We start from the raw sequence: 12,839 nt of genomic DNA on the forward strand, positions 1-12,839 counted from the left end.
TTTATATTGATTACCTATGTTAGAATCACATAACCCCTTTACAGCCTCCAATCTTCCTTTATCTGTAGGACAGGAACCACAGAATTATATTGTGTATTACTCTAAAGCTGGCCATACACATTAGATAAATGTTACCCAAACCTGCCAATTTTGGCAAGAACAGGTGCCCATCTGATGTGTATGAAGGACTCTTGATAGTACATCAACAGAAGATATTGGGAGAGATAAGAATTGGGCAGTTGGATTTCAACTGCCTGTAATTTTTGTTCTCAAAGAGATAAGCCACTGCCAGAGGTGTCTGCAGTGGCTTTTACCCCTCTCCCGGCTCAAGAGCATGTGTGCTCAGCAAGCCCAAGTTTATTCATAGGCCCCCACTATCATTTTCTGATTGTGTTGGCTGGCATTTACTTGCTGCATATATCTTGGAACTTCTCCCCTCACATGGAACCCTAAATGATCTTGTGAAATGCTGTAAAAAGTTGTGAGTTTCCTGTTGTGAGTACTTTCATCAGATACACTTTAATAAGGAAGATATTTTGAAATAGTGTATCCACAGACATGCCAGAAACCTGAACAAACAACACTGAAAGTTAAAAATCCAGACTAGAATTGCAATTCTGGATTACTATTAGACTAATTAAATTGTATGAAAATTAAATTCTTAATAATAATTGTTTCATTGCTCATTATCTTTTACAGGAATATGGTCTTCTTGGAGCACATGTACAAAAACATGTGGTGGAGGGAAGAGTGTCCGACGTCGTGCTTGTCCTAGCAATGTTATGCCTTGTTCTGAAAGTGCCTTACAAATTCAGAAGTGTGGGACATCTCCATGTACAAGTAAACCAAATATGCAAAATTATGCCCCGCTCAACAATCAGGAAAACCCACAATATTACTATATGGTACTAACTAGCCATTAAACAGACCATTCAAGACAACAAATCAAGTTACAAATCATAGAGAGACAAGCAATTTAGAGCGTTCACATCAACATCAATCAAGCTAAGGTTTTATGCATACGACCGTATTCAATTTAGGGTCCACAAAATATGGATCCTTGAAAAACTAATAAGTATGATATATTTTCATTGTGTATTCCATTTCTCTCTCACAAAAACAAACAAGAATACGATTTACCGTGAGATTCTTGAATCAGGCATGCAGATCCATTAGGAAAACAAGTGCAAATAGCTCTATTGACTTGTATGGGTCAGTGTGGTCTCCTTTTTAAAAACATGTAGCACAAAAATATATTTGGGTGCAAAGAATCATTAAAATGGGTTATGCCATGATTACTGTAAAAATGAAAATCATACATAATTTACTACAGGACAATACCTCATCTGTAGTTCTAGATCCTCCCATTCATTGCTCCAAATGCTCTGCTAGATTTATTTCAGCCTGGCAGCTCAGAAGGGGCATGTTCTTTCTCAGGAGGTGTGTCCTTTCTGCTGCAGCTCTGTCCCTGTAAGGTTCCATTCACACGACCGTATCTATTTTGTGGTCCGCAAGTTGCAGATCTTCAAAACACGGATGCTGGCTGTGTGGTTCCCGCACATTCTGCCCCATGTTAGAAATGCCTATTCTTGTCCACAAAACCAGAATAGGACATGTTCTTTATTTTTTGCGGGGCCGCGGATCGGATGTGGACTGATAATTGGCCTAATTGTTGGCCTAATTGTGGCCTAATTGTGACTTCCTCTAAGGGTGGAAAGTGCTGGTGGCAGTTGAAGCATGCAACTGAGCATGTGCAACCACTTCAGCACGTGGACATGCACATTGCTAACAGATTTAACACCGGGGAAGCCCTGGTGTAAAGAAATAATCAAGAAGCCATTTTTTTTTTAAAGAAAGCAAATGACAAAAATAATTTGTTTTTCATGCTGAATTATAAGGCCTCTTTCACACTTGCGTTGTCCGGATCCGGCGTGTACTCCACTTGCCGGAATTACACGCCGGATCCGGAAAAACGCAAGTGTACTGAAAGCATTTGAAGATGGATCCGTCCTCAAAATGCTTTCAGTGTTACTATGGCACCCAGGACGCTATTAAAGTCCTGGTTGGCATAGTAGTAGTGGGGATCGGGGGAGCAGTATACTTACAGTCCGCGCGGCTCCCGGGGCGCTCCAGAGTGACGTCAGAGCGCCCCATGCGCATGGATGACGTGCCATGTAATCACGTCATCCATGCGCGTGGGGCGCCCTGACGTCACTCTGAAGCGCCCCGGGAGCCGCACGGACGGTAAGTATACTGCTCCCCCGCTCCCCACTACACTTTACCATGGCTGCCAGGACTTTAGCGTCCCGGCAGCCATGGTAACCATTCAGAAAAAGCTAAACGTCGGATCCGGCAATGCGCCGAAACGACGTTTAGCTTAAGGCCGGATCCGGATCAATGCCTTTCAATGGGCATTAATTCCGGATCTGGCCTTGCGGCAAGTCTTCAGGTTTTTGGCCGGAGCAAAAAGCGCAGCATGCTGCGGTATTTTCTCCGGCCAAAAAACGTTCCGTTCCGGAACTGAAGACATCCTGATGCATCCTGAACGGATTTCACTCCATTCAGAATGCATTAGGATAAAACTGATCAGGATTCTTCCGGCATAGAGCCCCGACGACGGAACTCTATGCCGGAAGACAAGAATGCAGGTGTGAAAGAGCCCTTAGAATAACATTTAATGGTCCAACTTATGTGTAGATATGGCAACTTCTGTAGGCATTATAAGCACTGCATTCTCACATATTACTAGGAGAGTAGCTCATATTTTTATGAAATGTGATGCATTTTATCTATTCTATACACAAAACAGTTTAGGTGGGTATAATGGATTTAGCACATACCAGGAACTTGTTAGCACAGTTTGTGCCAGAATTCTGGAGAATTCATCCTTTGTGTTTCTGAGAAAACATGGTAAGCCATGTCCATCAATATAAATACCAGTAGATCTGTGTAGAATAAAAAATTTTTAGTCCATTGGATGTACAGAGTTTTCTTAAGAATATTGTAAATGGTTATGTTATTATTGTTATATGCACAACTACAAAATCATCTGTATATGGTATAACAGACCATTTGTTATAATATTCCAAGATTCATTGTTGGCTGGTAAAGAGTTTGTCTTTCTGTCTAGAAACAGCACCATTTATGTCCATGGGCAGTGTCTGGTTTAGATGGAAGCTCTCCAGGTTCCAGGAGTACATATGTCCAAGTGGCTGCAGGTCATAGCAATTGGACAACTCTTCTTCTATACCTGTCTATACCTGTCTTAAGATGTGGCCATGCTAGATATGGCTACTACTTTACTCCTCTGCACAGAAGTTTGTGTCAGTTTGCCTGGGCAAACCAGTGATCCAAGATGGTTTTGTTGAATTGTTCCTGGGCTTCTATCCCAGGTCTTCAGACTATGGTTCAGTCTCTTTCTCTGGTCTGCAATTCAATTGACAACCTTTGGCTATATTCCCAACTTTGCTAAAAAAAAAAATGTTTTGCTACAGCACAGCCGATCAGTGACCTATACCAGAAAATCTGAATGGAAAAGTCTACACCTCCTTGCAGGGATTTAGGGTGAAGAATGGGGAGATTCATCAGACTCTGCACCCTGTCTAGCCAGTGACAAACCAAAACATAACAAATTGGTACAATACCAGACACAACCCATGGATTGGATCAACTGTTTCTGGGAGAAAAAGTAGGGCTACTTTTCAAATTCACTTGCTGCCAAGTTGCACATTTGTAAAACTGATGAGTTTTTAACCTTTTTTTTTTTAAACAGAATCATCATGCCATGAATGCATTTGTGCCAACCACACTTTGGTGGGAAAAGTTCAAAGTACACATGGGTCTGTTCAACACAATGCCAGCATTTTTATGAATGGAAAGATCCAAGTTACAACTGATCGGTATGGGATGTTCAACTTGAAAGATGTCTGCAAAGATGCACACAGAAATATTACTGTGACAATGGATGGATTCTCTACTGGAACTTTACAAAGCTGGAAGAATGAGCCCAACATTTCTTATTTTGAGGCTGTCTTAAAGAGATTAGGTAGGTTTCATATCAATGATAAATATTGCAGTGAGCACAGGAGAGGGGGAGATGACAGGAGTGGCGAGAATGGTGGTTATAGTTACTCATTCTGATGCTCCTTTGAGCCATGCAGTGATGAGAAGGGCACATCCCTGGATTTGGGAATTTTCCTGCCTGATTCGTGGTGGTTTAGGTTTTGAGGTGCAAGGAAGGGTTTCCCGACATGTGAGGAAATGATAAGGCCATGTTCAGTGCAACAAGTAAATTGTACTTTACTGACGCAGTTCAATAGATCGTTCACAAAGGCACTGTACATATTAAGCACAGTCTTTACAGTTGGCACATGCAATTTCCCAAGGCTATGTATGGGAGGCTAGCCTCTCTTTTTCAATAATGCTATATAATCTCTCCTTTCACAGCCTAATAAGGGGTATGTGTATATATATATATATATATATATATATATATATCCAGTATACTTAGTGGAATATGGTTTCTGAACAAAGGGCCATCCTGTCCTTTTGATACGATGGGGAACCTGAAGCTTATTTCTCCCACCAGTATGCAAAGAAGTCTGTACCCAGCATATAGATGTGTTTACCTTGCACTGACGAATGTACTGCACTTTCCCTTGTGGCCGTTCTACATTCTGTAAGATTCAGTATCTCTTTTTCTCAAGGGCTGACACATATGGTGTTCATTTGCTGCTTATAATTCCCAGGGTTGAAGAATGCCCTGATCAGCTGTGCTTCTTAGCTGTTCACTCATCCAATGCACACACTAGACTGACTCACTTCCTCCTAGAGAGGAAAGGGGGGTGCCAGTAGCTACAAACCTGCCACTCTATCTATATATAACCTATAAGACATATAATGAACCATACAGTATATTAACACTGCGATAAAACATGGAACATTAATTTTAAGGAGATTTATCAACTTATAAAAATTAGAGAAAGGTAACCTAAATGTTTCTAAATGCTCACCAGATACACCACCACAGCTCTGAAGTAGTTACAGCTTTTTTATCTTAAAGGGGAGTGAGAAATGCGATAGTGAAGATAAGAGACATGTGATTGTGCAACATCCTGTACTACAGGCCTGACGTTCATCACATATTAGATGCGAACATATGCTAATGATGCACTAAACGTCTTCAGTTTATGAGCCAAAACCAGATGCAGCTCAAAAACACAGGACAGGTGAAAATCTTTCCATTATACCTTATCCCTATGTAACCTCCACTCTTGGTTTTTGGCTCAAAGTCAACCAAACGAAGACCAAACACTGACTGTAGGAAAAGTATTGGGAAAAAGCTAAGAGTGGGTTATAAAAACAAAAGCTATTTTCTGAATGTAAATCTGCACTTAAAATCCCTATTATTTCTGCTGTATGTGAGGCTAATGGTTCTAATACTGTACCTTTTTGCTTGTAAAATTTCAGAAAAACCATATATAATACAACATCCAAACTCGAAAATTCGTAGAGAGGGACATAAGGTAACATTCTGCTGTGAAGCTGTTGGCAATCCAATTTCATCTAAGTATTACTGGTGAGTTGTGATGAGAAATACACAATTAAGAGATGTATTATAATAACTATAAATAGATATACTAACTAAACCAAGGTTTTGTAAAATTTTATGTTACAAATTCTGAAATGTGCAAAATGATGTATACGTGGGGTGTAGAATAGCAACATTGCAACTCAGAAGTTTCAGAATTTGGATATTATGGTTATCTCTCTTAGGGCTGATATATACTGGCATGCCATGCACAGAGACTGAACAACATCTTTAGAACAGAGCCATACAGCCTCCATGCATTTCTATACAGGCCCCATTGGACTTCATGTGTACGAAGATATACAGTATAGATAGAGACTGATGGACCTTGCCATGACTATGTATTTTTTATTTCTACAAATAAAGCCATCATATGGCCATGTGCCCTTAGACAGACATAGGCACAAACAGCTCTATAAAATCAAGACTAACAATCTATCCAACCAACAAAAAAGCTGACTAGAAATATTCACGATATATTCAATTAATTCAGCCCCATATTTAGTTTCAAAGATATTTTAACGCTAATAAAATAGCAAGGGTACACCTCTCAAAGGGAGGAGAATAAGAATGATTGGAGGTGGAAACTCCAGTTTTCCATGATAACAATATTTATAGCACTGTAAAACAAAACATGCAATGCAACAGCTCTCTGGCAAACCAAATAAAGTACAAAAATGCATAATAATTGCTAGTGCTATACTTATAAATTTGAGATGCTTGGCAAATCATTTTGTACAAAATTAGTTGAGCCCGTCTGCCGCACGTGAATGCGATTGGATATAATGGAGGCCATTTTGGCACTAAAAATGTCAGAAATTAAAGCAGGCCCAGCATGCATATGGAACCTACACTCCCTGAATTATATGGTAGCCATCATGGCACATAACAGGTAGAATTTAGTGTTAGGAACCCGTCTTACAGAGATCACCTTGACGTGTGGCAGACGGGCTCAAATAATTTTGTACAAAATGATTTGCCAAGCATCTCTAATTTATAAGTATAGCACTAGCAATTATTATGCATTTTTGTACTTTATTTGGTTTGCAGAGAGCTGTTGCATTGTATGTTTTGCTTTACAGTATTGTTCTCGGCCATAGCAACGTGCCCCTGCGCTTTGGGATGTGCCTTTTTCTTTGCAATATTTATAGCGTATCCTAAGCATAGACATTGAATATGATATCGATGGTGGTCTGAATCTCTGCACCCCTGCCAATCGGCTGTGGCACTTTGGCAAACATTGTGTCCTCATCATTCACATTGCTCCATACTCCATATTGCTCCATATGAAATGATATGTGGCATCCCTTTGTACTGCTGAAATGGTCTCTAGTTTCTGTAGTACTGTAAATCTGTCTTATTTGACTTCATTTATTTCACTTACAGGTATCACAATGGTACATTATTGGACAAAACCAAAATCAAATATGACAAAAATTTAATTCTGCGAAATATTGAAACAGTACACACTGGTACATACCAGTGCAAAGCAAGTAACGGGCTCGGTGTCATCAAGTCTTCCATAGCCCATCTAACAGTAATAGGTAACAGCAAACCGCTAAATACCTGACATATTTTTCATCTATTTTCTCCTGTTTTTATTATAAATATGATGTCTTTTTATTTAAGGTAAAAGTGAATCCCACTGTGACCATTCCCCACATGAACATTTAATCCAGCTCCCAACTGACTGTTCTCAAACTAAAACTGGCTCCAATTTCTACAACGTAGGCAAGTGTCCAAATTCACAGTGTGCTGGTTATCTAAGCTCTGATCTTCAGTGCAAAGATAAAATAGAATACTGCTGTGGAGTCAAGCAAATGAAACTGCAAGAAGTTAAGTGCCCTGGGTACACTATACCAATTATGGTTGTTGTAGCATGTGGATGTGCCCAGTGCACACAGCATAAGGTTTTGGTTCGTGGACGGGTGACTGCATATGACACTGGTGCTCCGCTTCAGTTTGGTCAAATCTTTATGAATGGAAAAAACATGGGCTTTACAGGTTACAAAGGAGAGTTTACCTTGGAAGTGCCTGATGGAACAAAAAGGTTGGTGGTTACATTTGTGGATCCTGAAGAGAAATTTGTAGACTCTATAAAAATCATTCCATTTGATCCAAAAGGAAATACTATTTACCAAGATATAAAAATCATGAGAAAGAAAGACCCAGTTAATCTGAACCCTTTAGTGACAAACAAAATTACTCTTGGAGAAGTGATTGGTGAAGATCCAGTTGGAGAGTTAGTAATACCACCAAACTCTTTTACCAGAATCACAGGAGAAGCTTATAGTGGTACAGTAAGGGCCAGTTTAACATTTTTGGATCCTAGAAACATTAGCACAGCATCAGCTGCATCAAGTGATCTAAATTTTGTCAACCGTAATGGAGATATTTCTCCACTCAGGACGTATGGAATGTTTGCTGTGGACTTTAGAGAGAAAGGTACTAATTCAGTGCTCCAAACTGGAAAAGTGGAGGTTCGGCTGGATACAGAACAAGTAAAGATGCCTCAGCATCTAAAGGAAATGAAACTCTGGTCTCTGAACCCACAGACTGGCTTATGGGAAGAGGAAAGTACTTTCCACATGGCAGCAGAGGGCAAGAGGAGAAGGAGAGAGGAAAGGTCATTTTTAATAGGACAGTTAGAAATAAGAGAGAGAAGGCTTTTCAACTTGGATGTACCAGAGTTTAGGAGATGTTTTGTCAAAGTACGTGCTTACATGAATGAGAAGTTTATGCCTAATGAACAGGTAGAAGGAATTGTGGTTACTCTTATAAATCTTGAACCTATGCCAGGATTCTCATCAAACCCTAGAGCTTGGGGTAGATTTGACAGCGTAATAACAGGAAGCAATGGAGCCTGTCTCCCTGCTTTCTGTGATGCACAGCAGCCAGATGCCTACACTGCATATGTCACTGCTACAATGGGTGGTGAGGAACTGGAAGCTGTTCCCTCTTCCCCCAAATTAAACCCCAATATAGTAGGAGTGTCCCAGCATTACTTGTCAAAACTTAACTATCAACGAACTGATCATGAAGACCCTGCTGGTAAAAAGACAGCTTTCAAATTTAATATTGCTAAGCCAAACACAAATAATTTTGAAGAGACAAGTGGTCCCATATATGCTTACAGAAACTTGCGATCATGTGAAGAAGCCCTAGTCTCCGACAATCATTTTCGATTTTATAGGGTAGAGGAAGACAAGTATGAGTACAATGTTGTCCCTTTTGTTGAAACAGATTTAACCTCATGGGTTGGTAGTTATCTGTCTTGGTGGCCAAATCCACAAGAGTTCCGGGCCTGCTATTTAAAGGTTCAGATACAGGGTCAACAGGATTATATGGTCCGGTCACGAAATATTGGAGGAATGCATGCAAAGACTATGGGTCAGCTCTATGGTTTGAGGGACGTTCGTAGTGTTAGGGATATGTCAGTGCAAGGCAGCTCAGCAGCTTGTTTAGAATTCAAGTGTAGTGGAAAGCTTTATGACCAATATTTACTAGATCGCACTTTCGTAACGGTGACTCCTCAAGGAAGCTGCCATGTTGTTGAGGTAAACAGACTTTTGAAAGACTACCTAAAACGCCACCCACCACTAGCTTTAGGGAACGATACTGTGGTATTTAATATGTTGGCTCCGGTTGATCCCCTTGGACATAACTATGGAATTTATACAGTCACTGACCAGAATCCAAGGCTAGCCAAAGAAATTGCCATTGGAAGATGTTTTGATGGCACTTCTGATGGGTTTTCTAGGGAAATGAGATCCCAGGTTGGCATTGCATTGACATTTCGTTGCCAGGAGAAACCAGTTACAAGAAAAAGCTTCTTCCAACGTCTACTTAATAACCCAGGTGAAACTCTCAGTGAGATTCGGCGTGGCATGCAGGAGAATGAACAAAGAGAAACACCTTCACGCATTATACCTTATCCAGCATCTAGTTCTTTATCCTCTAGACGTAATAGGAAATAGTCTACTAACCAGAGAAGACCTTGTTTGCCATAGAAATCATGATGAAATAATTTAGTGAGGATCATTGACTGATTTATTGACCAAAGAGAAAACTGTGACTTTGGTCATGCAACAGAGAAGTGAAACCAATTATTAATTTATATGGTTTATTCACTCATACTTGTTGGACCAAAAATGCAAATGAACACTGGCTTCTCCCACAAGACTCATGCACATGGCCATATTATGGATCCCTTTTGTGTCCAACCATATAACAGCTGCCATAGAGAAACATGAGGCCTCCACTACACTTCAGTGTGCCTCTAATTTTATACAGAGGCCTGAGGAGTTCTCTATTGGACTCTCCATAAAGGCTTCACACCAGTGTGCATAAGCCTAAAATAATATTTTTTTTAAAAGGACAATCATTACTTGTTTGAACCTGACAATTCATTCCTCAAATAATACAGGATGCTTGTACTTCAAGTTACTTACAGCTCATACTGTTGTATATATTGGATGCTTAATGTAATAAGGGAAGAATACATCCAAAATAAAACAGTTTTTAATCCTTTCATAAAATCTACTAAATGACCTGTAATATTAGTTACTTTGTAACAAATAACCTCTGCTAATAAAAATACAATTGAAATACTTGAAATAAACCCATAAAATTGTATGACTTTCTGTATAGACATCACAATCACAAGAACATGTTCCTCAAACTTTTTTTTATCGTAAGAATGAAGTGTTTTATTTACATGTTTTACTGTGTTAATTTTTCTTACATTCAATATACTGTACAAAGTAATAATAATAAAAAATCTGTGGTCCAAAATGATAGAAAAAGATCACAGAGCTAGCTAGTGAACAATTAAATTGAATCTCTAGTTAAATATTAGGCTTTTATTTTAAACATTTTTCAACATTTTTGGTGGTTTCTTTTCAATTTTCAGGTTATTATCTACATAAACAAATCCTAAAACAGTGCAATTTTTACACTGACTACTCATCCTCACAGTAGGCTGTCATTTTCTGTTTTGCAGAGATCACTACTCAGCAGTCTTCTCATTAATATCACTGTTAGGATTACAGTGAAGGGTAACTCTTCTAATTTAAAGCTGGCGGTAGATAACATAGGATCACACCATTCACAATAGGTGGATAACATAGGATCACACCATTCACAATAGGTGATGAATACAGTTCATAATGGCTTGCTCATAATGCCATGTAGTCAATCTCAGCCAATTAGGAGAGATTATAATGACATGTTCATGATTGCACCATTCACATATAATACACCTATTTATATATAGATAACACAGGATCCATCATTCACCATAGGTGATGGTCACAGCTCATGTCCTCCCCCTGTCTGCACAATGACCTCTGTACATGTCACAGGGCATGTCTAGAAAACTCTCCCATAAAAGTAGTAGAGTCATCTCCTGTATACTCTGTCTACTGTGCTTGTGGTTGCTGTAACGCATATCTCTAAATGCTGTTAATGTACTGCCCTGGAGCAGGGGTACTTTGGAGTATGGATATTTGTGGACATTTGCCCCTACTGCTGCTATACAAAGCAATCACTTGCACCCTGGTTTATGCCGTTGTTTACACTTTTTACTATTTTATATTATTGAACTGCATTTTAAATGTTTATTTTAATATATCCTGTTTTTTGCAGTGTTATTGCACTGTATTTGCACTGCACTGTGAAAAAGGTTAATGCACAGCCAGCTAATACTCAGAGACTTTGGGAGTTTTCAGCCTGTGCGCTGAGAGGCTAGTAATTTTGCACAATTACCATAAGGGACTGCAGAGTTGAGTTTTGGAGGGGAGAAAACAGACAAGGATCGTTTGATTGCCGGGTTTAGCTCTCCCAGGCATCTACAATGCCCAAACAGTAGAAAACCCCCACAAATGACCCCATTTCGGAAAGTAGACACCCTAAGGTATTCGCTGATGGGCATAGTGAGTTCATAGAACTTTTTATTTTTTGTCACAAGTTAGCGGAAAATGATGATTTTTTTTTCTTTTTTTTCTTACAAAGTCTCATATTCCACTAACTTGCGACAAAAAATAAAAAATTCTAGGAACTCGCCATGCCCCTCACGGAATACCTTGGGGTGTCTTCTTTCCAAAATGGGGTCACTTGTGGCGTAGTTATACTGCCCTGGCAATTTAGGGGCCCATATGTGTGAGAAGTAGTTTGAAATCAAAATCTGTAAAAAATGACCGGTGAAATCCGAAAGGTGCACTTTGGAATGTGGGTCCCTTTGCCCACCTAGGCTGCAAAAAAGTGTCACACATCTGGTATCGCCGTACTCAGGAGAAGTTGAGGAATGTGTTTTGGGGTGTCATTTTACATATACCCATGCTGGGTGAGAGAAATATCTTGGCAAAAGACAACTTTTCCCAAAAAATTTATACAAAGTTGGCATTTGACCAAGATATTTTTCTCACCCAGCATGGGTATATGTAAAATGACACCCCAAAACACATTCCCCAACTTCTCCTGAGTACGGCGATACCACATGCGTGACACTTTTTTGCAGCCTAGATGCGCAAAGGTGCCCAAATTCCTTTTAGGAGGGCATTTTTAGACATTTGGATCCCAGACTTCTTCTCACGCTTTAGGGCCCCTAAAAATCCAGGGCAGTATAAATACCCCACATGTGACCCCACTTTGGAAAGAAGACACCCTAAGGTATTCAATGAGGGGCCTGGCAAGTTCATAGAAATTTATTTTTTTGGCATAAGTTAGCGGAAATTGATTTTCTTTTTGTTTTTTTCTCACAAAGTCTCACTTTCCGCTAACTTAGGACAAAAATTTAAATCTTTCATGGACTCAATATGCCCCTCAGCAAATACCTTGGGGTGTCTTCTTTCCAAAATGGGGTCAGTTGTGGGGTGTTTGTACTGCCCTGGCATTTGAGGGTCTCCGCAATCATTACATGTATGGCCAGCATTAGGAGTTTCTGCTATTCTCCTTATATTGAGCATACAGGTAATGAGATTTTTTTTTCCGTTCAGCCTCTGGGCTGAAAGAAAAAAATGAACGGCACAGATTTCTTCATTCGCATCGATCAATGTGGATGAAAAAATCTCTGCCAAAAAAAAAAAAAGGAGGGGAAAGACGTCTGCCAGGACATAGGAGCTCCGCCCAACATCCATACCCACTTAGCTCGTATGCCCTGGCAAACCAGATTTCTCCATTCACATCAATCGATGTGGATGAATAAATCATTGCCGGGATTTTTATTTTTTTTATATACAAAGTGTTTGCC

General features: G+C 39.7%; 1 protein-coding gene across 1 annotated transcript in view; it reads left to right on the top strand.

Annotated features, from left to right (window-relative positions):
* The window catches only part of CILP2 (cartilage intermediate layer protein 2), a 56,532-nt gene extending 46,340 nt beyond the window's left edge, over positions 1 to 10,192 (top strand). Inside the window, exons 4-8 of the mRNA XM_044285575.1 lie at positions 700 to 840; positions 3,773 to 4,045; positions 5,470 to 5,578; positions 6,977 to 7,134; positions 7,220 to 10,192. Coding sequence (XP_044141510.1) covers positions 700 to 840; positions 3,773 to 4,045; positions 5,470 to 5,578; positions 6,977 to 7,134; positions 7,220 to 9,567 — 3,029 coding nt within the window. The 3' untranslated portion in view covers positions 9,568 to 10,192. The remainder of the gene's footprint in view (positions 1 to 699; positions 841 to 3,772; positions 4,046 to 5,469; positions 5,579 to 6,976; positions 7,135 to 7,219) is intronic.
* Positions 10,193 to 12,839: the final 2,647 nt, after the last annotated feature.

This window comes from Bufo gargarizans, chromosome 1 (genome assembly GCF_014858855.1).
Source record: "Bufo gargarizans isolate SCDJY-AF-19 chromosome 1, ASM1485885v1, whole genome shotgun sequence".
NCBI classification, from domain to species: Eukaryota; Metazoa; Chordata; class Amphibia; order Anura; family Bufonidae; genus Bufo; species Bufo gargarizans.